Raw genomic sequence first — 23,553 nt, 5'->3', positions numbered from 1 at the left:
TCTTTTCTGGTCTTTTGGAATGTTGGTACCTGTAATTCCTAAGAGAAAAGCTTCTGGTTTTTTTTTTACAAACATTTTCTCCCCAGTTCATTATACTGTATATTAATTCCCAAAATGACTTTGTCATCTTACATGACCACCACATATGAGCTCCAGCTCTTTTAACAGCTCCTGTAATTTTGAGTGTCTGCTGGTGTGGCGTGGCTGGGGTCAATGCATGCCCCCAAGTCTGTGGTGTGCTGCCTCCTAAGATAAACAGACCCCTACCCTTCGTGCAAATTGGGGGGAGTGCCATTTGCCCTCCTATTGTGTTCCTGTCTGCCTTTCCCTCCCTTCCCTGCATGGGCACCCCATACCGAGCCCCCAAACAGGAGAGCCTCTGCATGGGGGGCAACAGTTAATGTTCAAGGGAGTTGGGTGTGGGGAGGCTGTCAGCTTTGCATGGCCAGGCGAGAGGCCGGCCAGCTTTCAACATGCCCACCGCCCGTGTCCCACCCCAGCAGAACTCCACATCCCTCACAGAGGAGCAGCTGAGGAAGGACGTGGCAGCTGGCAGGATCCCCAGCTCTGGCGGCCGGGTCCGTCGAGCCACCCAGGTAACGAGTGCGAAAGCCGGCTCCACGGGGATCTGTCCAGCTGTGGATAGCGGCGTTCGCCCTGGGTTGGGCAGCCATTCTGAGCTCTGTCCTTTTCAAGGATGCCCAGCCGTTTTCAGGCCTACCAGCGCGAGTAGATAAATAGGTACCACTGCGGCGGGAAGGTAAATGGTGTTTCTGTGCGCTCTGGCGCTGGTCACGGCATCCTGTTGGGCCAGAAGTCGTTTGGTCATGCTGGCCACATGACCCAGAAAAGCTGTCTGTGGACAAACGCAGGCTCCCTCGGCCTGAAAGCGGAGATGAGTGCTGCACCCCATAGTCGAATTTGACTGGACTGAATCGTCCAGGAGTCCTTTACCTCTCTGTACTGGGCCTGCAGGTCCTCTTTTGCTCTGCCTGTCAGCCTCTCTCTCTCTCCCCCCCCCCCTTTTCTTCCTTCCCTGACTCCCTCGCCTCCATCCTTCAGGTGCAGGAAACCCAGTTGAGACGTGATGCTGAAATCTGGGAGATGCTGTCTCGCTGGCAGGCCTCCTCCCGCAGGGCACCCCCTCCTCCCAAGGAGAAGGAGGTGGGCGCCCCCAAACCCCCTCCAGAAGGACTGTGGACCCCCTCAGCTGCCCAGGCAGCCCACCTTGGCCCTCCTCGCTCCTTTGCCTCCTTGGCCAGGGCTCCTCTGCTCCCCGCTTCTCTTGCTGCTGCTCCCGGCTCCCAGGTACATCCCTGCCCTTCCTTGGCTTCTTAGGGGAGTCCTGGGTCTCCCTGCTTGGCCCTGTCCTGGGGCACACCTGCTTGCTGCCAGCACACTGGCTGAAATCATACTCCTCTGGGCCATATTGGGTTTGGAAGCCAAGCCACGGGGTGGGGGAGAGGGGCTCAGAGCTTATGTCTTATTCCCATTTCCAGGGATTCTGTCCTCCCTTCCCTCTGCCCTTCCTTCCATCCTTTTGTCTTGCCCAACCTTCCTATTCTTTCTTTTTTTTAAAAAAAATTATTTATGTATTCATTCATTCATTTGACAAAGTAATAATCAGAAATAAATAAGAATAAAAATGTGCACCCCACCCCGAGACAATTCCATTGTCACTATCCAACCTCCCAAAATTTCAACACCTCTTGCGATGTTTGACCTCTTTCCGTTTTGACAGTACAAATTCTACAAACACGCCCCCTTATCTCTTCAAAGTCATTTCTCCTTCCCATTCCCCGTCTTACCTTAATGGCACATGTCAATTTATCATTAATAGCTATATCCCACACACCTCTTTATACCACCCTTCTATTTTATATTCTGCTTGCCCCTTCCACTTCCTAGCTATCATAATTTGTGCAGCTGTCAATAAATTTGTGAGCAAGTCCTTCCTAGCCTGCGAACCTTCCACTCGTAAATTGGTAATACTGCTGCCTCTAGACTTTCAGTCAGCTTTAACATAGTGAGTTCTTCCATTTCATGCAGCTCAATGTGGTGCCTTCCATAGTTCTAGTTACAGCTTAGTTGGTCTCTTAATTGGTCTCTAAGGTGCTACTGGAAGGAATTTTTTTTTATTTTGTTTCGACTACAGCAGACCAACACTGCTACCCACCTTAAAATAGTGATTTCTGTTCTCCTTAAACACCCTTTGCCAAAAAAATGTTTACACCCCCACCACATGTGAATATAATTCCCGGATTCCTGGCATCCCCTCCAACATAAAACTGAATATTCCTTGTTTATTTGATTTAATCTGACTGGTGTTAGATACCATCTCCAAACTAATTTATAATAATTTTCTTTTATTCTTACAGACAACATTTTGAACATATGTTTCTCCCATATTTCCCCCCAGCTTTGACTATCTGCCCTGTGTGGGGAAAGGAGACAATCTTCCTGTTAAGTTGTGGGTGAACATATCAGACGACACAGCGATTTCTCAAACAGCTCTTGTTTATTCACAGGCCAGAACAGAACTGAACTGAAGGGCTCAGTCAGCCTGCTTATATAGAGCTCCAGTATAATGTAACTGTAACAATTTTCTAAAACTATCCAATCACTGAATGTCACTTTCGATCCCTTATTTGCATAACTATCTACAGTATCCCCCTGCTGGCCCAGGGTGAGAACTTCAGTACATAACACTTCCTTTTCTGCCTGCTTCCATCTTTCCTTCTGTTCTTCCCTCCTTCCTTTTCTCTCTCCTTCCCTCCACCCTGCCATCTTTCCCTTCAACTTTCTGTCTGCCTTTCCTTCCTCCCCTCCTTCCTGCCCTCCTTCCTCCTATCCTTCCATCCTCCCTTTCCTCCCCACTACCTTCCTGTCTTCTCTCTACCTCTCTCACTGAACATCTTCTCTTGGCCTCAAGCCCCAGGGACAAGGAATCCCCGGCGGAAGGTCTTCAGACTCCTCCAGCAACCTGCTCTCTTCCTCCCAGTACCGCCTCAGGGTGTCTGAGGCTAAAAAGGTACCCATAAGCAGGGCAGAGTGGGCAGCGAATGGAGCTTTGGCATGGAGAGGTGTGTGAGAAGGGGAGAGCTCTGCCACACAGCTGTCCAGAGCAGAGGCAGAAAAAGGCGTCCCCTCAAGAATATCTAGAAGGCATTTTTGAAAAAAGCAAAATCTGTGTGGAATTTGAGGGGCCATTGGTACCAAAGCTAGCTCCTCTTTTCTCCCTCTTGCTTTGGACTTCACCCTGCTTTTGGCATTGTTCATCTAGAAGATGCAAAGCAAGCATTGGCAGGGGTTGGACTGGATGATGGGGGAACATTCCAGATCTATGATTCTGGGCTCATGTTTGGCAGCACAGAAAGGTGGCAGCGCAGAAAGCACAGCGGTTGCTAGATCAGGTTACAAGTTGCGGAAGTGAAGTGGGTGACCAGGGAGGAAGTGGGCGAAACCCTTAATTGGGAGCACCGCCGTTCCTAGGAAATGGATTCTTTGTTCTCTTGCTGTGATCATTAAAATTTCTAACTGGTAAGAGACGCTTTTCGTTTTGTTCTGCTTATCTGCTGCCAAAGGGCGGGGAGGAAGCTAAGTTCCAGAAGCCTGACACTGTGTTTGCAATTCACAACTCGGGGCTGATGGGAGTTGTGGTCCAAAGCAGCCAGAGAGAACCAGGCAGATGGAGAACGTGGTTGCGACAGCTCTTTGGGAGAGCGGGTGGCTGAGTGATAGTCAGTGGGTGGTTGTGCCACCCCACCCACCCCATGGGCTTAGAGTTTGGGGCACGTTCTGGGCAGTGGGTGGTTCTCTCTCTCTCTCTCTCTCTCTCTCTCTCTCTCTCTCTCTCTCTGAGCTGTGGTGCCTGGCTGGCTGTGGCACATGTTGTGGAGCAGTGTGCTTTGAGATTTGCCTCGTCTGTCAGCTGTTCCCCTCACTTTCCTCTGAATCTTCCTCTTCTGTCTCAGTACTGGTTACTCTACAAGGGCTTCTCTCTCCTTCCCGAAATCGCTTTCTACTGGAAGCTGCCGGACCCCTTCCTGGGGGACAAGGTAATCTTAACTGCATGGACTGGGGGGGGGGGAGTGAGGGGCAGGGATGAGAGCCATTCCGGGGGCTCTGTGCGTGTGTCTGTTTGCATGGCGGTGGCATCAAAACAAAAGAAAGTCCTTCGCACAGCGCTGAGGCACATGGCCAATGTCTTTGCTGGCTTTGGAAGAGGATGAGACAAAATCAAGGAGGGAAGGGGCTTCTAGTCACAAGGGCTCTGCCTGCACAGAGGCAGAGGCAGCAATGCTTTGGAATATCAGTTTCTGGAAACCACAGGAGGGCGAGAGTTGCTCTTGAGCTCCAGCCCGGCTTTCTGGTTTTTCATGGGGACATCAGGTTGGCCCCTGTGCAAACAGGATGCCATTGGCCTCATCCAGCAGGCTGTTCCTCGTGCTCTTCTGAAAGAGGACAGAGAGCACGGTGCCGATAGATAGATAGATAGATAGATAGATAGATAGATCGATAGATAGATAATTTATTACGGTCGGAGACCAGCTTATAAAACGCACTTGGGGGTACAGTCCCAGAAGGAAAACAAACATTTAAAACAATGTACAACAATAAATTTAAAATTTATAAATGCGATAAGCATACACTTAAAACTTTAAGCAGTGCCGATAATGCCAAGGTTGCAGGTTCGATCTCTGTATGGGACGGCTGCATATTCTTGCATTGCAGGGGGCTGGACTAGACCACTGGTTCCCAACCTTATTTTGGCCATGCCCCACCTAAGCATCTCTAAAATCCTGATCCCCCCCTTCCCCGTGACATAGAATTCTTATTATTCAAGAAGTGAACTCCTATTCACGTGGAGGACGCCTAAAAGGCCATGAACTGTTAATAACTCATTCTCAAATTGTCCCCCATAAAAATCAAATTGCCCCCCCTGTGGGGCGTGTGCCCCCACGTTGGGAACCGTGAGACTAGGCAATCCTCGGAATCCCTTCCAACTCCACAATTCTGTGAAATGAATGGTGACGCTGCAGTTTTGTGCCCCCTGTGCCAACTTTAAAGAGAAGGTCGTAAAGCAACATAAAAAAATTCCTTCCAGTAGCACCTTATAGACCAACTAAGTTAGTTCTTGGTATGAGCTTTCGTGTGCATGCACACTTCTTTAGATACACTGAAGTGTATCTGAAGAAGTGTGCATGCACACGAAAGCTCATACCAAGAACTAACTTAGTTGGTCTTTAAGGTGCTACTGGAAGGAATTTTTTTATTTTGACTATGGCAGACCAACACGGCTACCTCTCTGTGTCGTAAAGCAAGATATGTTAATATTTAAATCTTAGAATAGCTTTTGGTATGAATTGTGCATTGCTTTGTAATGATTTGTTGGGTCTCTGGACTGTAATAAAGACTGATGATGATGAATAGCTTTGGAAGTGGATATAGGCTGTAGGGTTAGAAGTAGAAGATAGTGTATTTTAAAATAGTATTTCTTGTAAGGGATAAAATTTGGAGATTTTTATGGTAAAAATAAGTGTGATTTAAAAAATGGTTGAAACTTATGATATATGTAAACTGCTAAAGATGAGGTAAAATGAATATCAGATAGGGGGGACTAGGGGAAGCTCACCTAACAATGTTTAGAAAAAATTCGATAAGACAAGAATTTGTTTGTATTGTTTGTTTTTCTGTTTGTGTTGTTTAGTTGTGTTATAAAATGAATAAATTTTTTTGGGGGAAAAATAAAAATAAAGGGAAGGTCGTGCCTTGGGGGATCACAAAGAGAACACTCTGTGTGGGGGGTTTTTTGCGGGGGGGGGGGAGTGAAGCTTTTCATCTCTCGCATAGACACAATGAATTGCAACTCAATTCCGAGCACAATTCAAAGTGTTGGTGCTGACCTTTAAAGCCCTAAACGGCCTCGGTCCAGTATACCTGAAAGAGCGTCTCCACCCCCATCATTCTGCCCGGACGCTGAGGTCCAGTGCCGAGGGCCTTCTGGCGGTTCCCTCATTGCGAGAAGCAAAGCTACAGGGAACCAGGCAGAGGGCCTTCTCGGTAGTGGCGCCCGCCCTGTGGAACGCCCTTCCAGCAGATGTCAAAGCGATAAACAACTACCTGACATTCAGAAGACATCTTAAGGCAGCCCTGTTCAGGGAAGTTTTTAACGTGTGATTTTACTGTATTTTTGGTTTTATGGAAGCCGCCCAGAGTGGCTGGGGAGGCCCAGCCAGATGGGCGGGGTATAAATAATAAATTATTATTATTATTATATTACCAAACTTAAAACCATGGAGAGACCTGGTCTGAACAGAGACATTGGATTCTTATCTCATTATACATGACTAAGCCATTTTTCACCTTCTCACCCCTTGCCTTTTCCTGTAAGACCTATTGCAGTCGTTAAGAGTCGTCAACAGGCTCATCTCAGCTATCTGCCAATCACCCATTCCCACCACCCTTCTGAGTAATACCCCTCCCCCCCTTCTCACTATATAGAAGGATCTGGCAACTTCTGTTTCAGTGTATCTGAAGACGTGTGCATGCACACGAAAGCTCATACCAAGAACTAACTTAGTTGGTCTTTAAGGTGCTACTGGAAGGAATTTTTTTATATAGACACACCTGTAGAAGCCGCAATGCCTCTGAATAAACTAGCTGTGGGGAATCCCAAGTGAGGAGAAGGCTGCTGTTTTCATCAGGTCCCACTTGCGGGCTTCCCATAATGGGCCTCTGGTTGACCACTGGGAAAACAAGGTGCTGGACTACAGGGCCTGATCCAGCAGCTTCCGGGCTCCTCTGAAGTCCTCGCACATGCACAGAGCCCTCTTTGTTTTCTGCGCCAAGAAGCTGCAAATCTTTGGAGCAGGGTTGCAGGTTACTTCCAGCCGCGGGAGCCTAACCCGGCCCTCTAAGGTTCTTTTTCCAGCCCTTGAGACTCTGCGGCACCAGTCAGTCACATCGACGGCCCCACCCACTTATGACTTTAGTCCCTCCCACTTTAGCCCCACCCACCACCAAGGGAGACCCTTGGGCAGAAGAAGGTTCCCTACTGCTTGAGGCAGACACCTTCCTGATGACTTCTGTGTTTTAGAAGAACTTAAAATGTGGGGAGGGAGTAGGCGAGTGAACAGCAGCATAAAGGGGGTGCACGTTGCTTTTGGGGGTGCCATGCTAGCCCCAGAAGTCGTTTGCCACCATGCACAGGGTGCAATTTCTTTGAAAGACTCCCCAAAGTCTGTTTTTTTTAATTATTACTTGACTCTATGAAATGTGATGATATTGTATCTAGCTTCGTATAAACTGGGTCTGGTTAGAGAAGTCTTACTCGTTTGCGTTTCAGTTCAGTCACCTTCCTATTTACTTGATTTAAATTTTATTAAAAATTTCCCAGTCTGCCCTACCTTGCAAGGTTGTTGTGGGGATGAAATAGGCAGCAGGGGGATTGGCAGGGGGATTGGAAGAAATTTAAAGACTACCTGCAGAAATACTGTAAAATTAAGGAAAGTTAAAATGATGTTGGATGGAAAATAAGTGGTATTGGTTAAAAGTTTTTTAAGAGCATGCAAGTATAGATTGTTAACACTTAGAAATATATATTTACAATAGGCGATGACACAGAGTTATGAAAAATGACAGAGGGTAAGGATTTGCTGAAAGGACTTTTTAAATGGGAATACAAAAGGGGAGGTGTGAGGGGGTCAAAGAATCAAGATAATGAGATAAAGGAGGATTGAAGGATGGAATTAATTTTAAACTTTTTATGCTTGTTTTTTCTTTTTTTTACATATCTAATCATTATTATTTTTCCCTCTCTTGTCTATATAATTTTTTCTTTTTGTCTTATTCCTCTCTTTATTTTTTAAATTGTTATTTGTGTGAACTGTATTTTATAATTCTATGTTTATTTTAAAAATCTTAATAAATATTATAAAAAAAAGAAATAGGCAGCAGGGGGAAGAGAAGAACCATGTGCTCAACCATTTTGGGGGAAATGCAACGGTGGAGGGAAATTCACTTTTTACGAAGTTGAAAATTTCAAAACGTGGGCCTTACAATGGGTGCATGACACTTGTGCGGGGGTGCGGCCCCTGACCTGCATCAAGGTGGAATGACCTGACCCCTCTCGCCCCACATTTGCAGGTTGGATCCTACGGGGGGCGCCTTCGCTACACCCTTTCCTACAATGCCGGAGGACGAGGCACCCCACTGCCGGACGCTGATGTGCAGATCACTGTAAGGAAGAGTCCCTGCTTGCTCAGGAGAGGGCTGGGTTTCTACAGGTTTAGCTAGAGAGGTTGTGGGGGGGCATCCCCTGGAATTCACTGGGCATCGGGACCTGTATAGCAGCAGAGGCCCTCATTTCTGGGATTGGAGGAAGCTCGTGAGTCCCACATACACGACTCCCATAAATGTTTATTTATGCCTCTGATTTGGAGGCAACTAGATAAAGGTCTTTGGGGGGGGGGGATTTAGCAGCCACTAGCAGAAATATCATGTGAGTAAGAAAAGGGATGCGGGTGGTGCTGTGGTCTAAACCACTGAGCCTCTTCTTGGGTTTGCCAATCAGAAGGTTGGCGGTTCGAATCCCCACGGCGGAGGGAGCTCCCGTTGCTCTGCCCCAGCTCCTGCCAATCTAGCGGTTCGAAAGCATGGCAGTGCAAGTAGATAAATAGGTACCGCTGCGGTGGGAAGGTAAACGGTGTTTCCGTGCACTCTGGTTTCCGTCATGGTGTCCTGTTGCCCCAGCAGCAGTTTAGTCCTACTGACCACATGACCCGGAAAGCTGCCTGTGGCCAAACGCTGGTTCCCTCAGCCTGAAAGTGAGATGAGCACCACAACCCCATAGTCACCTTTGACTGGACTTAACCATCCAGGGGTCCTTTACCTTTACCTTCTGAATAAGGTTACTAGCTATTGTGGCTACTAGCCATTGTGGCTACTAGCCACAAGCGCCATGCTCTGATTTCATGGGAGGAGGCAGCAACGCTTCTGAATCCCAGTTGCTGGAAACTACAGGAGCGTTGATCCCATGCTTGAATCCTCTTTGAGGGCTTCTCTTAGGGGCTGTTAGAATTCCTGCTCCATGATTGCAGTCATGGGATTGTTGTCTTTCACATGACGAGCTATTGACAGGGGCATCACAGTGAACAGGATACTGGACTGATCCAGCCAGCTCTTCTTATGTTCTTACATTCTCTTTTGGTGTCTCCCCCCCCCCCAGGGTAACGACATCACCTTGGTGGCCTACCTGTCGGAGCTGCGGCCTCGGGAACGCAAGAGCTTTGAGGTCATCTTCCAGGAGGTGAGGCCTCCCTTTGCCGTCTGCACCTGAGCTCCATGTTTCTCTTGGTGGCAATGAAGCCACCCCATATACCTGGGAAGGGGAGAGAGGTGGGGATCCGGGCAACACTGACACTGCTTTGGTGGAGAACGTGGGTGAATCTGGCTTAAATAAAGCAGCTGGAGGAGCAATGGCTCTAAGTTTACGGACCCTGTAGTTTGTTTCCGTTGTCCATTGCCACTTGTCCTGTCCCTCTGCTGTGCCCACAAAATGAGCTTATCTGGCTCTGCAAGAACTTCTTCTTCATGGTCAGAGACTGCAATATTTCTGAATACTAGACTTAGTTGCAGGAAAACTCAGGAGGGAAGAGTTGCAGTGAAGCCACTTCCATTACTGCCCCTTCCCCGCTTTCTTATATATATATATATATATGTATGTGTGTGTGTGTGTGTGTGTGTGTGTGTGTGGCGCAAAGTAATAATCATAAATAAATAAGAATAAAAATGTAAAAATGTGCCCCCCACCACCGAGACCATTCCATTGTAACTAATCCAACCTCTCTAAATTTCAACACCTCTTGTGATGGTTTGACCCCTTTCTGTTTTAACAATACAAATTCTACAAACATATCTTCCATATCTTGCTGAAATCATTTCTCCTGCGTATTCCCTGTCTTGCCTTAATGGCATATGTTAATTTATCATTAATAGCTACATCCCACACCTCTTTATACCGTTCTTCCATTTTATATTCTGCTTGCCCCTTCCACTTCCTAGCTATCATAATTCGTGCAGCTGTCAATAAATTTGTGAGCACGTCCTTCATAGCCTGTGAACCTTCCACCCCATCGTAAATGAATAATAATGCTACCTCTGGACTTTTGGTCAGCTTTAACTTCTTCTCTGCTTTCTGCTGGTACATGTGTGGAAATGTTAAGGATAGTAGGAAAGGATATATTGAATAAGTATTATTCTTCCGTTACTCATACTAGTAAGAGATGTAGCAGAGAAGATTGCCCTCAATATAGCTGGAAGCTAGTTTGCAGATTCATATGAATCTCTTAGCTAAGTCTATTACTGGTGTCCCCTTTTGATCCCTTTTAAAAGAATAAAGACACGAGAGTCTTTCTGAGTAAAGTAACAAGTTTCGTCACATTTCAGTTCACGATTTGATCCCTGAAAGGCAGGCTTCACTTGGTAGTTACATAAAGAAACTGTGAGTTTGTCTCATATGGAGACTGAACTGAGAGCCAGCAAACAGCAAAATTTACATTAAGATAACAAAATGGCTGCAGGAGAGCAGCATGCCAGCGAAAGAACAGCAAGTCAATAGAAAGATAAAACGGCTGAGAAAATGACTGCATGACTCAGCTCTTTTATGGAGTCAGACAGCGCCAAGGGCCTTCTGGCAGTTCTCTCACTACGTGAAGCAAAGTTGCAGGGAGCCAGACAGAGGGCCTTCTCAGTAGTGACGCCCACCCTGTAGAACACCCTTCCATCAGATGTCAAGATAATAAACAACTATCTGACTTCCAGAAGACATCTGAAGGCATCCCACTTTAGGGAAGCTTTTAATATTTGATGAATAATTGTATTTTCATATTTTGCTGGAAGCCGCCCAGTGTGGCTGGGGAAACCCAGCCAGATGGGCAGGGAATAAATACTATATCATCATCATCATCATCATCATCATCATCTCCTAGGTCACATGTAGGGGGAGAAAGTTCCAGACCAGTGGAACAGCAAGTTACCCTGACTGGATATCCCCCTGCTTGTGCCCACTCTAGAGAAATAAGGAATGTTGCATTTGACTGCGCCAATGGATTCCATCCCACAGTATCAACCTTCCCCCCTTTTTCTCCCCAGCAATACTGGAAGCGCCCTGATGGCCAGCCAGCCACCCGGGAGCACCTCATGATGGTCCTGGCTGACCTGGACGAGATTCTCATCCGCGCCACTCACTCCACCGAGATGCTGTCGGCTGGCATCACCGGTGTCAGCATGGAGACCGCGGTGCCCACCTACACCAGCCTGCCCCGGGCTCTGGAGGTGGAGGAATGCCGCTGCCCACCAGGCTACCAGGGTCTTTCCTGCCAGGTGAGCCTCTTCGCTGGGCCAGGCTGGGCACGTGGGCTCATGGGGCACTGTTTACTGATGCCACCCTGTCCCTCTTGCAGGATTGTGCAGCTGGCTACACCCGGACAGGCGGTGGGCTCTACCTGGGGCACTGTGCGCTGTGCGAATGCAACGGGCATTCAGATTCCTGCCACCCTGAGACTGGCGCCTGTTCGGTGAGCAACTTCCATAGGCACATAAACTTGGGTGTAAAAGTGTATTGGGAAATGATCCATAATGAATTGAGGAAAAAAATGTTTAAAATTGATTTTCGAAAAACAACAACAGAATGCTTTCTCTTGGGGATAATTGAGACTGAAATTCCTAGGTGTCAAAAAAGGTTATTTATGTATGCCACTACTGCGGCCAAATGGGACGTGGGAAGCAAAGTTCTTAACCCAAGGTACTATTTCTGGGTTAGCGGAGTCTGTAACCTGAAGTGTCTGTAACATGAAGCGTCTGTAACCCGAGGTACCACTGTACTAATACCAATCATTCAAGTACCAAATTATTCAAGTACCAGATCATTCATATACAGTGGTACCCCGCAAGACGAACGCCTCGCAAGACGGAAAACCCGCTAGACGAAAGGTTTTTCCGTTTTGGAGACGCTTCGCAAAACGAATTTCCCTATGGGCTTCCTTCGCAAGACGAAAGCCCATAGGGAAATCTCCGGGACAGGGCGTCTTGCCCACTGTCCTCGGACCTCCTCCCGCCTCCAGGCTTCGGAAGGCTGCTCTGAAGCCTGGCGGGGGGCGGAGAGGTTTTTTAAAAACCCCGGGACAGCGGAGGACTTCTCCGCTGTCCGGGGCGATTTTAAAATGCTGGCGGGCGGCAGCGCTGCCGCCCAGCAACATTTAAAAAAACCCTGGGACAGCGGGGGACTTCTCCTTTGTCCCGAGGTTTTTTAAAATGCTGGCGGGCGGCAGCGAAGGCTTCGCTGCCGCCCGCCAGCATTTTAAATTCGCCCCGGACAGCGGAGAAGTCCCCCGCTGTCCGGGGCGATTTTAAAATGCTGCCGTGGGGGGGGGGGAGCAAAGACTTTCGCCCCCCAGCCTTCTGAAGGCTGGCGGGGGGCGAAAATCTTTGTCCCCCCTGCCTGCCTGCCTGCCTGCCTGCCTGCCTTTAAAAGCCCTCCCGGGGGAGCGGAGAAACGCGCTGCGTTTCTCCGCTCTCCCGGGAGGGCTTTTAAAGGCAGGCAGGCAGGGGGGACAAAGATTTTCGCCCCCCGACAGCCTTCAGAAGAGGTCCTGGACCTCTTCTGAAGGCTGTCAGGGGGCGAAAATCTTTGTCCCCCCTGGCTGCCTTCCCGGGAGGGCTTTTAAATCGCCCCGGACAGCGGAGAAGTCCTCCGCTGTCCGGGGCGATTTTAAAATGCTGCCGTGGGGGGGGGGAGCAAAGACTTTCGCCCCCCAGCCTTCTGAAGGCTGGCGGGGGGCGAAAATCTTTGTCCCCCCTGCCTGCCTGCCTGCCTGCCTGCCTGCCTGCCTGCCTGCCTGCCTGCCTGCCTGCCTTTAAAAGCCCTCCCGGGGGAGCGGAGAAACGCGCTGCGTTTCTCCGCTCTCCCGGGAGGGCTTTTAAAGGCAGGCAGGCAGGGGGGACAAAGATTTTCGCCCCCCGACAGCCTTCAGAAGAGGTCCTGGACCTCTTCTGAAGGCTGTCCGGGGGCGAAAATCTTTGTCCCCCCTGGCTGCCTTCCCGGGAGGGCTTTTAAATCTCCCCGGACAGCGGAGAAGTCCTCCGCTGTCCGGGGCGATTTTAAAATGCTGCCGTGGGGGGGGGGAGCAAAGACTTTCGCCCCCCCCCCCAGCCTTCAGAAGAGGTCGGGGGACAGATTGTCCCCGGACCTGGTCTGAAGTCGGTTTCCATAGGAACGCATTAATTGATTTTCAATGCATTCCTATGGGAAACCGTGCATCGCAAGACGAAAAACTCGCAAGAAGAAAAAACTTGCGGAACGAATTAATTTCGTCTTGCGAGGCACCACTGTAATTTAGGTGGCTAGAATTGATGGCTTGATGATTTACTTTATTTCTGCATTCCAAAATCTTATGGATTTCAATTACATTCCGGTCAAAATAACAATCCCTTATACAACTACTGCAATATTAATAACTTCTCCTTTTTAACTTTTATTAAACAAACATTACATACAAAAAAACCACAAGCTAATCTTACATTGGATATTTCTAGACTTAAGATAGTTATTGCAGTATACATAATCAAATTGTCAAACATCTAGAATAAGTGTGTATTATATAAAAGAAATAAAAAGAGAGAGAGAAAAGAAAAAAAGAAAAAGAAAAATGCACGACGATAAAACCAAAAAATTAACAAAACTAAAACTACCTATCAAACAAAAAAGCAGTATTTAGTTAATTCAAACCAGTATCAGGGTGTTCTGCTCACAAAGTCCCTCATACTGGGTTGAATGCCATTTTTAATTTGTTGGTTTGTTGACTTCCGTCCACTCTTTGCGGTTTCAATTCAGCCATTTCTATCTTTGATCTGTATTTAATTATTTGTCTCCGTCTTGGGATACCTCTGTCTGCGAAATCAGTCTAAACACAGCCACGCGTTATTGTTGGAACCATGTTTATTCAAGTAATTTTAATAACTTCTAGTCTTGTTGACACATTAAATGATTTGCCCTTCCCAGAGCTGCCTTCATCATGCTGCTGGGGAGTTCTGTGAGAAGTGTGCACCCGGATTCTACGGAGACGCTACTGCTGGCACCCCAGAGGACTGCCAGCCCTGCGCCTGTCCGCTGACGGATCCGGAAAACCAGTACGATGTTGGCTCATTGAGAGAGAGAAAGAGAGAGAGACTGAGTAGATGGGGGCTTGACTAGGTTTCAGGATGGGCTGGCAGCTGATGTGGATTTGTGGGCAAATCTGCTTTAGCTAGCCACTCCGGGTGGATAAAGGTATCAAGGGTTACAAAAGAGTATTGGGAAAGGGGTCCATAATGAATTAAAAAAAATGTTTAAAAGTACTTTCCCAAAAAACCCCAGAGTCCTTTCTGTTGGAGATAATTCAGACTGACATTCCCAGGTGTCAAAAAAGGTTATTTATGTATGCCACTACTGTGCCCTGGGTTTTGTTAGCCCCAAAATGGAAAATGAGTGAAGTCCCAGCCAAAGAAGAATGGCGACTTAAGCTGACGGAATATGCGCAGCTTGCGGACCTGACATATAGAATAAGAGAACAAGAAGAACATATGTTTAGAGGAGACTGGAAAGCGTTTATTGAATATATGGGAAATCATTGTGTACAGCTGAAAACGCTGGCAGCATTAAGATAAATTCAACAGTGTAAATAAGGTGTGATGGATGCAATAATGGCATTCAGAATGGTGCAGTTTCTGTAAAATATGCAGGGATTTATGATATGTAAAATGAACCGTGGAAAGAGAAAAAAAGGAAGTCACGGATATTTCAAGGATGTAAAAATGAGTACTTTGAATTATAAAACAGAAAATTGAAAAAAAAATTATATACCCCCCAAAAGCTATCAAGGGTTAGTAGCCACAGTGACTGCTCTGTTTTTGGGGCTTCCCATTGAGGCAGCTGGTTGGCCCCCGTGAGAACAGGATGCTGGACTAAGATGGGTCTGATTCAACAGGGCTTTTCTTATTTTTTCTTCCCATGGGGGCACCTAGATAGATGGTCTCTCCCTATCCAGGGGCAGTCTACCTTCAAATTCCAGTCCCTGGAAATCTCAAATGGGGAGAGCATTACTGCTTTGGGGTGTTATAAGAAAACCTGCTCCCTTTCCCTTACGGGCTATTCCAGAGCCCTTAAGTGGGTTTCCTATCAGTAAGAGAAAATAAATGAGGCCAACGAGAGAATGTTGAGAAGCAAAGTGGCTAGCAAGCCTGATCTTTATTCAACTGTTGCAACAGGGTCCTCACTCACCACACGCAAGAGGGAGGAAGGACCCAGAACATTGGGGCTTATATAGACTTTTGAAATTGCCCACCCTGTAGCCAGAGACCACCCCCAAAAAAACATACATACATCACAGAAGGAGGCAGTCTTCAGCAGAAATCCTGTTTGCCAGGATACCTGACAGTGGTCACTGATTGCTTTATCTGGGCATAAGGCTTTCCCCATTTGCCTCTCTTACTGCAATGACTATCTGAGGTCATTGGGAGAATCAAAATGGCTTCAGGATTGCCCTCTCGTACTATTCGAGGCACATGGTTTATATATTTAGATATGTGTGCATTTATGAATATATTTGGGACCTTAAAATTCTTATAACGGGGCTTCCCTGCTGAGGGGCATCTGGTTGGCCAGGTTAGATGGACTCTTCTGATATCCTTTAAGCCTCCTGACTCTTCTTCCTTACTTTATTTTTTTTTTTCAGGTTCTCAAGGACGTGTGAGAGCCTTGGGGGCGGAGGCTACCGCTGCACAGCCTGTGAGCCGGGCTACACCGGCCAGTATTGCGAGCAGTGAGTATCCAACTGGCCGGCGGACGTGCAGGGATGTAGCTCAGTAGCCCTCTTGGTTGTGGATCGGCCCTAATGTTAGGATTTTTATCTATCCGAGCTGCTACAGCGAGTGGTACTATGATTTGTATACATCATGTGAGTGTCTGAGAGAGCGTGAGAAAGAAAGGCTGTATTATCTTTTCCTAGTGAGTACTATTGGAAGTTGATTTCGCTTCTATGTGTGTCGAGGTTCTGTACTGGTGTTCAGAGAGCACAGACGTACTGATGGAGTCTCTGTATAGGTAAAGGTAAAGGGACCCCTGACCATTAGGTCCAGTCGTGACAGACTCCGGGGTTCGGTGCTCATCTCGCTTTATTGGCCGAGGGAGCTGGCGTACAGCTTCCGGATCATGTGGCCAGCATGACTAAGCCGCTTCTGGCGAACCAGAGCAGCACACGGAAACGCCGTTTACCTTCCCGCCGGAGCGGTACCTATTTATCTACTTGCACTTTGACGTGCTTTCGAACTGCTAGGTTGGCAGGAGCAGGGACCGAGCAACAGGAGCTCACCCCGTCGCAGGGATTCGAACCGCCAACCTTCTGATCGGCAAGTCCTAGGCTCTGTGGTTTAACCCACAGCGCCACCCGAGTCCCGGAGTCTCTGTATATAAGACTGTAAATAAAGTAGTTTTGTGGGAATGTTCAGGGATGCAGGAGAGGATATATTGTCTGATAACAGCCTTTCTAACTTGTGTTAACAAGTTCACAATTTAGCAGAGTAACATTCCCCTTTTTAAACTTGCAGCGGATGTGTTTGCTCATGCTCGCTAAAGCCTCTATAATAACTGTTCTGGTATTTTCCCCTTATTCCCTCATAAAAGATAAGACACAACGCAGTCTTCTACAAAAGGATAAAAAGAGTTTACTCACATATCATTCTGTTCACAATAGGATCCCAGAAGGCAGACTTAGCTTAGAAAAGTAACATTTACCTGGAAACTATCTCATAAGAAGACAGTACCTTTGTCCTCTCTTGGCTGGAAGCCAAGAGGGCATCTTTGGCTAAGCAGATGTTGCTTTTTCGATGCCTGTAGTCAAAAAGAGAGAGATGGCTGCCCTGCCCTGTGCTTTTGTCATTACCTGCACAGGTGAGGCCACACCCACCTCTAGTCACATGCAGAGGAAGCCTGTCCCAGCCCAGAAGGAAACAGGAAGTTTACCTGCTGGCTGGACAAACATTCCTCCCCATGTGTAAACAAGTTCACTCTAGGAATGTTGTACTTGACTGCTCTTGTGTTTCATATCCCACAGTTTTAGAACTACGATTGAGTCTTTCTTCTGCTATGATATACCAGAAGGCTGGCGTGCTCTTTTCAGGCGAGAAGGGTCACTTATTACTGGCTGCTCTGGACTGAAGAAGATTTACAGCCAGAGAGGGCCACCGGGGAATGCTCCAGAGACTTTGCAGCCTTCCCAGGGCGTTTTTCCAACACCTAACTCTCAATAACTCTTCTGTCACCACTGTTAGGGCTGTTAGGGCCACTGACTGGTCTCTTTCCCAGAGGTGTGACTCTCACCTGTCTCTCTCTCTCTTGCTTCCTTCTCAGGTGTGCTCCAGGTTACACAGGAAACCCCAATATCCGTGGGCATAAGTGTGTGTCCCAGGGTGAGTACGAAGGTCCGCCAGCTGGCCTCTGCCTCAATACACAGACAGACACACACACACACACACACACTGCACACGCCACACTGCCAGCAGCGAAGGATTGCTGTGTATAGATAGAGGAGCCTGCCAGGTCTGGCCAGTAGCATATGTGGCCCAGCTTCCTGTTCTCATAATGGCCAACCAGAAGCCTGTGAGAAACCCACAAGCAGGGATGCTTTAGCTGAGATTCCTGCGTTGCAGCGGGTTGGACTAGATGACCCTCAGGACCCCTTCCAGCGCTCCGTTTCCATTATCCTTTGATTCTGCACTGCAGTTTCGAGCAGCCAAGAGTCGGAAGCACTGCTTCCTCCAACCGTGGATAGCCATCATGGTTCATAGCCATTGGTAACCTTTTTCTCCACGAATTTGCCCCATGCTCTTTTAGAGTCATGTAAGCTGGTGGTCCTCCCTGCTCCCTCTGTAGGCAAGTTCCGTAGTTTAACTCTGCAGTGCAGGAAGAAGGACTTCCCTTTATCCTCCTCGAACCTTCCAAAACTCAGCTTCATCAGATGTCTGCAAGTTCTTGTGTTCTGTTTGTTTGTTTTTTATAATAATTTTTATTAGATTTACATATACAGTCATACCTCGGGTTACAGACGCTTCAGGTTGCCTTTTTTCAGGTTACCGACCCGCCGAAACCTGGAAGTACCGGAAACTGGTTACTTCCTGGTTTTGGCTGTCGCTCATGCGCAGAAGCGCTAAATCACACTTTGCACATGTGCAGAAGCACCGAATTGCAACCCGCGCAGATGCAGGTTGCGAATGCTGTGGGTTGCGTACATACATCCCGCACGATCACGTTCGCCACCCGAGCATCCACTGTAATCACATTACGTAGCATCATATCTTCTTATTTAACCTTTTTGGCTCAACTCAAGTTCTTGTATTCTGAGAGAGAGGGGTGGGGTGAGGAACCTTTTCTTTCTCTTTAAAAATATATATATATTTATGCTTCTCAGGTTTATACATTTCACTAATTTTACAATCATTTCAGCATTTCAAAACTTGACTTCCTTCTCCCTCTTTCTGCGGTTCCTTAAATTTATTTTTAATACCTTCTGCATATCCAAATTAACTCAATTTGCTCATTTATTCATCTACTTTAAATATATACTCTTACGAAAATGCAGATTATTACAATAATCCTGCCAATGTTCTTATCTGTTTGCAGTTTATCTGTAAATATTCCATAAACCATTTCCATTATTTTATAAAAAGTTTGTTATCTTGATTTCTTATTTTTCCAGTAAGTTTTTCCATTTCTGCATATGCCATAAGTTTTTGTATCCATTCTTCCTTTGCTGTGACATCCTTCCATTTTTGGGGGAGTAAAATTCTTGCCGCTGTACAGTAGTAGTATACATGAATAAGTTTCTATAAAGTTTAGGTAGTTCTCTCCCTATAATTCCCAATAGAAAAGCTTCTGGTTTTTTAAAACAAAGGTTACTTTAAACATCCTTTTCATTTCATTATATATCATTTCCCAGTAAGCTTTAACCTTACTACAAGACCACCACATATGATCGAAAGAACCTTCTTTCTCTTTACGTTTCTGTCCCTATAATTCCCAAAAGAATTAGAATTACAGTTTTTCTTTTGGGAAAAATCTTTTCTTTCTCCACTTCCTCCTGGGCATGCATCTTTGCATACCTTTCTATCCCTAAACCTTTCTTCCTAGAGTGGTCGCCCTTGTCAGGAGTTCAGCCTACACTCGAGTAGGACCCTGGCAGAGACACATGCCCGACTGGCATGTTCCCTCCCTCCTGGTCATTTCTTCGGGAGCTTCAAAAGCTTTCTTCTGCCCGAACATCACAGTGACCGATGCCAACAGACATCGGGACACTTAGGGATCCGCAGAGTTTGTGCATGACAGACCTCAGCAACTCAGCATTTTGGCTAATCTACTTTATTTACATATAAACACACACTGAGCACTGCAACATGGCTCCCTCTCTCTCTAGCATCAGACAGCAAAGAGAAAAAGAACAAAGGACAATAGTCCCACTTCACGGAACACAGTAACACAAACATCCTGTCTCCGTCGCTTCCTGCTTTGTGGAGTCAAAACATATACCGTCATGTGAAAGACAACAATCCCATGACTGCAATCATGGAGCAGGAATTCTGACAGCCCCATCCCTTCCATCATTTCGGCTGCCCTAATCTGAGCCTTTCTCAACTCCGCAGGTACTCCAGACCAGCCAGGCCTCGTCGTGCAAGTCCACCCTCCGCGGACCGCCGTCTCGCAAGGCAGCGAGGTGACCCTGCGTTGCCACGTCAGCGGGGCTCCACCGCACTATTTCTACTGGTCCCGTGAAGACGGGCGCCCCGTGCCCAGCACCACCCAACGCAGGCAGCAAGGTGGGTTGCTGTCAGGGACTGGGCAGAGGAGGAATGGTCGAGACAGTACCCCCAGTTTGACTCTTCCAGAGAGGAGGAAGAGGACGACAGTTTAGATTCACAACAGGAGTTTGAGGGAGGTTGCCGCTCAGAGGCAGATGAGGCGAAAAGTTGGGAAATAATGTGAGAGGAGGAGGTGGAAGAGGAAGCACCAGGGGGGCGACAGCTGATGGACACAGTGTCTTTAGAAAGCATTCCAGACCTCCCCTCCCAGAACCTGGTGAGCCTTGAAAGTAGGGGAGCAAAGAGCTCAAAGGCAGACGGCAGCACCCATAGAAGTGACGAATGAGGAAGTGGGAGAGATGGGGGGTGGAGATTCACTCAGGACAACGCCATTATCCAAGAGGCTGGGTTCTATAGCCTCTCTCTGTAGATACGGAATCAAAAGTGGACGGCAATAAACATTCCCTCGTCTTTGTACATTCCTGGGCAACCAGCCGGGAGTCGCTGGCAGCACCCTGACAGTTACCATCAGGGTTTCGGAGGGAGGGTGGAAGCGTTCTCCTGGCTTGGTAAATGAATAAATTCTGAGCCGCTCGGTCTTGCTTAAAAGGAAGATGGCTACCTTCATTCATATGCTGCCTCAGTGGAGAATTGTATATGTCTCCCCTCCTTACTCACTGTAACACTTACGCACAGACTCCCTCCCAAAGACAGCCTTCTGTAAATTATGTACAATTTTTCTGGGAAAGGGCGTTTAAGGAGATAACAGAAATCACTGGGTTAAAGCTGACCGAAAGTCCAGAGGTAGCATTTTTATCCATTTACAATGGGGTGGAAGGTTTGCAGGCTAGGAAGGACTTACTCACAAATTCATTTATTGACAGCTGCACGCATTATGATAAAAGGGGCAAGCAGAATATAAAATGGAAGGATGGTATAAAGAGGTGTGTGGGATATAGCTATTGATGATAAATTGACATGTGCCATTAAGGGAAGACGGGGAATACGCAGGAGAAATGATTTCGATGAGATATGGAAGATATATTTGTAGAATTTGTATTGTTAAAACAGAAAGGGGTCAAACCATCGCAAGAGGTGCTGGAATTTTGGGAGGTTGGATAGTTACAGTGGAACGGTCTCTGTGGTGGGGTGCACATTTTTATTCTTATTTATGTATAATAATAATAATAATTTGTTTATACCCTGCCCATCTGGTTGGGTATTCCTAGCCACTCTGAGCGGCTCACAACAGAATATTAAAAACATGATAAGTCATCAAACATTAAAAACTTTAATAGCCTTCAGATACAGTGGTACCTCGCAAGACGAAAAACGCGCATGACGAAAGAGTTTTCCGTTTTTTGAGTCGTTCCGCAAGACGAATTTCCCTATGGGCTTGCTTCACAAGACGAAACGTCTTGCGAGTTTGTTTCCTTTTTCTTAAAGCCGCTAAGCCGTTAATAGCCGCTAAGCCGCTAATAGCCGTGCTTCGCAAGACGAAAAAACCGCAAGACGAAGAGACTCGCAGAACGGATTAATTTCATCTTGTGAGGCACCACTGTATGATTATTACTTTGAATAATAATAATAATAACAATAATAATAGGAAAAAAGAAGGGCCTGCAGGGGGGGTTGGACTAGATGACCCCTGGGAAACCTTCCAGCTCGTCTCCATCTCCCTTGATTTCCTCCCCAGGACTGGAGCTCCACTTCCCCAACATCCAGCCCTCCGAAGCCGGCGTCTACATCTGCACATGCCGCAACCCGCAGTTCAGCAATGCCAGCCGTGCCGAGGTGGTCGTCACAGGTGAGACGCACCTTCTTGCTAGGAGTGAACTTCCTTCACTGGGAAGAGCTTGTAAAGGTGCAGAGCTCGAGATTGGGGCAGGAAGGGGTGGGTGCCGATTGATGGGAGCCACAGGAGTCGAGAGGGCTCTCTGCTATTTAGCATAACTCCTCCCCTCCCCTCCCACCCCACTAAACTGACCACGTCTGAGGCTCCCTTTGCTGCCAAAGGCTGGGGGAAATAGGCAAGTTGTCAACGATGGCACCTGGCGCATTTCCTTGGGGAGAGGATTCCGGAAATGGGGCTGGGGAGAGGAAGCGAGACAGCATCCAAGGAAGGGCACGGATCTTGGCAAGGAGAAGGCCACGAGGGAGTCTTTCACACATCTCTCTCTGCTTCCGCAGAAGGCCCCACCAAGCCCATCACAGTGACCGTGGAGGAGCAGAAGGTGCAGAGCGTGAAGCCAGGGGGAGACGTCACCTTTGTCTGCACAGCCAAGAGCAAGGTGAGCTCCTTCAGCCTTTGTGTGCTCATTTGCTCGCTTGCGTACCTGTACCTTTTGCTTCAAAGAGCTCCAGGTGGCATACACGGTTCTCACCCTTCCTCATTTAATCCCCACAACAACCCTGAAATGTAGGTTCGCCTGGGAGGCAGCGACAGGCCCCCAGTGAACTTTGAGGCCAAATGGGAGGATTTGAACTCAAGGGCCTAGTTCAGGGGAGCGGGGTGGATGTTAAAGCCCCCAACCCACTGTGTAAAAGTTAAAGGTTGCATTCAACCACACAATCCTCATTCCGCACTTGTAAGAATTGTCAGGAGCTCGTCCTACACTCGAGTAGGACCCTGGTAGAGACAGATGCCCGACTGGCATGTTCTCTCCCTCCTGGTCGTTTGTTCGGGAGCTTAAAAATTTTCTTCTGCCCGAACATCACAGCGACCCATGCCAACAGACATCGGCACACTTAGGGATCCGCGGAGTCTTCGCAACTTCCGTAACAGACTTCAGCAACTCAGCATTTTGGCTAATCAACTTTATTTACATATAAACACACATGGAGCACTGCAACATGGCTCTCTCTCTATCTAGCATCAGACAGCAAAGAGAAAAAGGACAAAGGACAATAGTCCCACTTCACGGAACACAGTAACACAAACACCCTGTCTCCATCACTTCCCACTCTGTGGAGTCAAAACATACACCGTCATGTGATAGACAAAAATCCGATGACTGCAATCATAGAGCAGGAATTCTAACAAGAAATTGGCTTTTTAATGTGACAGCACTTTGCCTATTGACATCAGGCAGATGCCTTTGCTGTGCCCTTTTTGGCACCTGCTAAAAGCATTTTTGTTCAGGCAAACCTCTCCAGACATGTCAAACTTTATGTGTCTTCTTATTAGCTACCATTGATTTGGCACTGTGGTCTAAACCACCGAGCCTCTTGGGCTTGCCGATCGGAAGGTTGGCAGTTCGAATCCCCGCAACGGGGTGAGCTCCCATTGCTCTGCCCCAGCTCCTGCCAGCCTAGCAGTTCAAAAGCACGCCAGTGCAAGTAGATAAATAGGTAGCTCTGCAGCGGGAAGGTAAAGGGTGTTTTCATGCGCTCTGGTTTCCGTTACGGTGTCCCGTTGCGCCAGAAGCGGCTTAGTCCTGCTGGCCACATGACCCAGAAAGTTGTCTGTGGACAAACGCCGGCTCCCTCAGCCTGAAAGTGAGATGAGCTCCGCAACCCCATAATCGCCTTTGACTGGGCTGAATTGTCCAGGGGTCCTTTACCTTTTTAAAAAATACCTTGAATATTCTTAAATACCTGTTTATGTTTCCAATGGAGAGTTCTAATATTTTCTTCCATATTTTTCTTAAACCACTTGTAGAGGTT

The 23,553-nt window shown here is 47.5% G+C and overlaps 1 protein-coding gene across 20 annotated transcripts in view; it reads left to right on the top strand.

Moving 5' to 3' along the window:
• The window catches only part of HSPG2 (heparan sulfate proteoglycan 2), a 210,720-nt gene that overhangs the window by 124,133 nt on the left and 63,034 nt on the right, over positions 1-23,553 (top strand). For 11 of the 20 annotated variants that reach the window (XM_083514543.1, XM_083514541.1, XM_083514558.1 and 8 more), the window contains 14 exons: positions 501-596; positions 1,063-1,308; positions 2,933-3,031; positions 3,975-4,058; positions 8,149-8,241; positions 9,230-9,310; positions 11,155-11,385; positions 11,466-11,579; positions 14,063-14,190; positions 15,774-15,860; positions 17,447-17,505; positions 19,732-19,905; positions 21,584-21,694; positions 22,078-22,178. In XM_083514543.1, the coding sequence (XP_083370669.1) occupies positions 501-596; positions 1,063-1,308; positions 2,933-3,031; positions 3,975-4,058; positions 8,149-8,241; positions 9,230-9,310; positions 11,155-11,385; positions 11,466-11,579; positions 14,063-14,190; positions 15,774-15,860; positions 17,447-17,505; positions 19,732-19,905; positions 21,584-21,694; positions 22,078-22,178 (1,704 nt within the window). The remainder of the gene's footprint in view (positions 1-500; positions 597-1,062; positions 1,309-2,932; positions 3,032-3,974; positions 4,059-8,148; positions 8,242-9,229; positions 9,311-11,154; positions 11,386-11,465; positions 11,580-14,062; positions 14,191-15,773; positions 15,861-17,446; positions 17,506-19,731; positions 19,906-21,583; positions 21,695-22,077; positions 22,179-23,553) is intronic. The other 9 variants (XM_083514549.1, XM_083514548.1, XM_083514552.1 and 6 more) reach the window with 4 other exon arrangements.

This window comes from Podarcis liolepis (genome assembly GCF_965112155.1).
Source record: "Podarcis liolepis genome assembly, chromosome: 7".
NCBI classification, from domain to species: domain Eukaryota; kingdom Metazoa; phylum Chordata; class Lepidosauria; order Squamata; family Lacertidae; genus Podarcis; species Podarcis liolepis.
Note: the sequence above shows the minus strand (reverse complement) of the source record. Positions and strands in the feature narration are given on the sequence as shown.